The sequence below is a fragment of the Copidosoma floridanum genome, unplaced genomic scaffold (assembly GCF_036245765.1).
Source record: "Copidosoma floridanum isolate Cflo_tuat_1 unplaced genomic scaffold, Cflo_Japanese_pri ptg000016l, whole genome shotgun sequence".
NCBI lineage: Eukaryota > Metazoa > Arthropoda > Insecta > Hymenoptera > Encyrtidae > Copidosoma > Copidosoma floridanum.
This window is the reverse complement of record NW_028321893.1, coordinates 6509088-6511248: the sequence shown is the minus strand read 5'-3', so window position 1 is coordinate 6511248 and position 2161 is coordinate 6509088. Positions and strand designations below refer to the sequence as shown.

Below are 2161 nucleotides of genomic sequence, written 5' to 3'. Positions count from 1 at the left end.
AAATCTAAAGATACGTCTACTTAATGAATAAGTATGATAGGAATAACGGTTCACAATAATACCTACAAATAATTTCATCATAGAAGCTAACCGACTATTTAATTGACCCAACGTTACTTAATTTTCATTCGGGGGGAGCATCTGAAATGTAACTTGACACCCTGTTAATTAAAACGCCTTGATATATTTTTCTAAATCGCTCATAACATATATTATATCTCTACCTTTAGGTCCATAATCCTCTGGAAAAACTTTTTCGACTTGCACGTTACCAACACCACCTTTATTTTGCGAAAGACCACAATCACAGTCACACCCGCAACTAATTTTTTTACTCACCTCACTTGTTTCTGATGTCATGTGAGACTATTGCTGCTGCTACTGTTGTTCCTCGAGCTATAATTATTATTCTTATTCATGTTATTTTTGCTCATGTTGTTCTTGTTGTACTTATCATACTTTTTGTGAATCACATGGCTTTGAGTTATTCGGTTTCATTAAAATAAAAAAAAGTTCTTAATGTGAAAACATTTTATACGAAGTTTGGACTTTTTGCTTGGGTAGTGAAAATTGTCAAAGCGTAACATTTTTGCCGTCACGCCTACATATTTGTACTAATACTGTTCTCTCTCTCTCTCTCTCTCTCTCTGTTCTGCGTATCGATAGGGCTGTGTTGCCGAGTGTGATGGTGAGAGGCCGTTCTGTTCCTTTTTCAGATGATGTAAGGTCGCTGGGTGTGACCCTCTCTCCAGATCTTTCGTGGAACTCCCATGTCTCTGGCATATGCCAGAAGGTTCACGGCGTGCTTTATCGCCTGCGTTATACAGGTGGCCTATTGTCAATAAATGTTCGACGGATGCTGGCGGGTGCCCTCATCTTGCCCCACTTCGACTATTGTTGCCTTGTATGTGCGGATCTTCCGGGTTATCTTGAGTTGAGGCTGCACCGTTTAATGAATGTGGTGGTCAGATATATTTTTCGGCTAAGACGTGACATGGGCTGGCTCGATCTACAAAGGCGTAGGAAATACATTCTAGGCCTGACGATGTATCGCGTCATGCAGACGGGTATCCCGGAGTACCTGCGTGAGCTCTTCATTGAGACGGCTGACTTGCGTAGGTCAACGCGAAGCGCTGAAACGGTGCTTGTTGTGCCGGCTGCTAGAACTGAGATCAATCGCAGGTCCTTTACTGTGGAGGCTGTGTATTTCTGGAATTCGCTGCCGGCGGATCTGCGCAAGCAGGGATCTCTCGGTAGTTTCAGACAGGGGCTGTATCGATACTTGCTGAGTGCCAGCATTTACTTTGGGTGATGGAAAGTCGGCAACTCTGGTCGTCTAGGCAGCTCGTAAATCAATCAATAAATTTATACCGTCACTTAACTTAACTTTACTTTTGAGCCTTTACATTGTATCCAAGCTATTTGTATAGTTCTAAATCGTACAATCGATGTAATAAATTGGTTTTCTCAATACATAAAATATGCACGGTGGCCTTCGTGTGGAAATTGGATTGTAAAGAGCGAAATTGTGATAATAAATAATGGTAATTAATGTAAGATATAATACTGTAACCTAAAATGGTAATATATACGAGATTGTTGCTATGTCAGTATGAAAGTTAATATAAGCGTAATTAAATTTTATGAATAATACTAGAATATTAATGTAAATAACTTTGCCATTTGGGTATAAGTCCTTAGCATTAATAAAAGTTCACTCACTCACTCACTCTCTCTCTCTCTCTTTACCGAGGAGCGCTGAGTTTACACTGTTGCTATCCAAAATATAAGGATATACTAAATTATATTCGTATACAAGCAGCTAAGTATACATACGCACACATATACGCACGCACACACACACACACACACACATGCTGTGCGTAGCTGCTGGCTACGTGGAAGTTGGAGAGCATGGCGCATATGTACGTATCAGCACAGAGCAGATATAGCTGACTGCAGAATGATAGAGAGAGAGAGAGAGAGAGAGAGTGAGAGAGAGAGAGACAGAGAGGAAGAGAGAGCAAAGTTATCCGTATGTGTGTGTATACGTGCACGTGCGTAGTGCAGTGCAGCAGTTGACAACTCGACAGTCGATAGTGTTGACACAAGACAAATAGGTTTGTGTTTAAATGTACATTGTGCATCATATAGGTACAAC

The 2161-nt window shown here is 40.7% G+C and overlaps 1 protein-coding gene across 1 annotated transcript; it reads left to right on the top strand.

Annotated features, from left to right (window-relative positions):
- The first annotated feature begins 685 nt into the window (after nucleotides 1-685).
- Nucleotides 686-1312, top strand: LOC149374659 (uncharacterized). Its single transcript, XM_089592403.1, has one exon. The coding sequence runs from the start codon at nucleotides 686-688 to the stop codon at nucleotides 1310-1312; it is 627 nt and encodes a 208-aa protein (XP_089448529.1).
- The last annotated feature ends 849 nt before the right edge of the window (nucleotides 1313-2161 follow it).

What these genes read in the sequence shown, in the direction of transcription:
- LOC149374659 (XM_089592403.1), top strand. Translation starts at nt 686, where the DNA reads ATGGTGAGAGGCCGTTCTGTTCCTTTTTCAGATGATGTAAGGTCGCTG.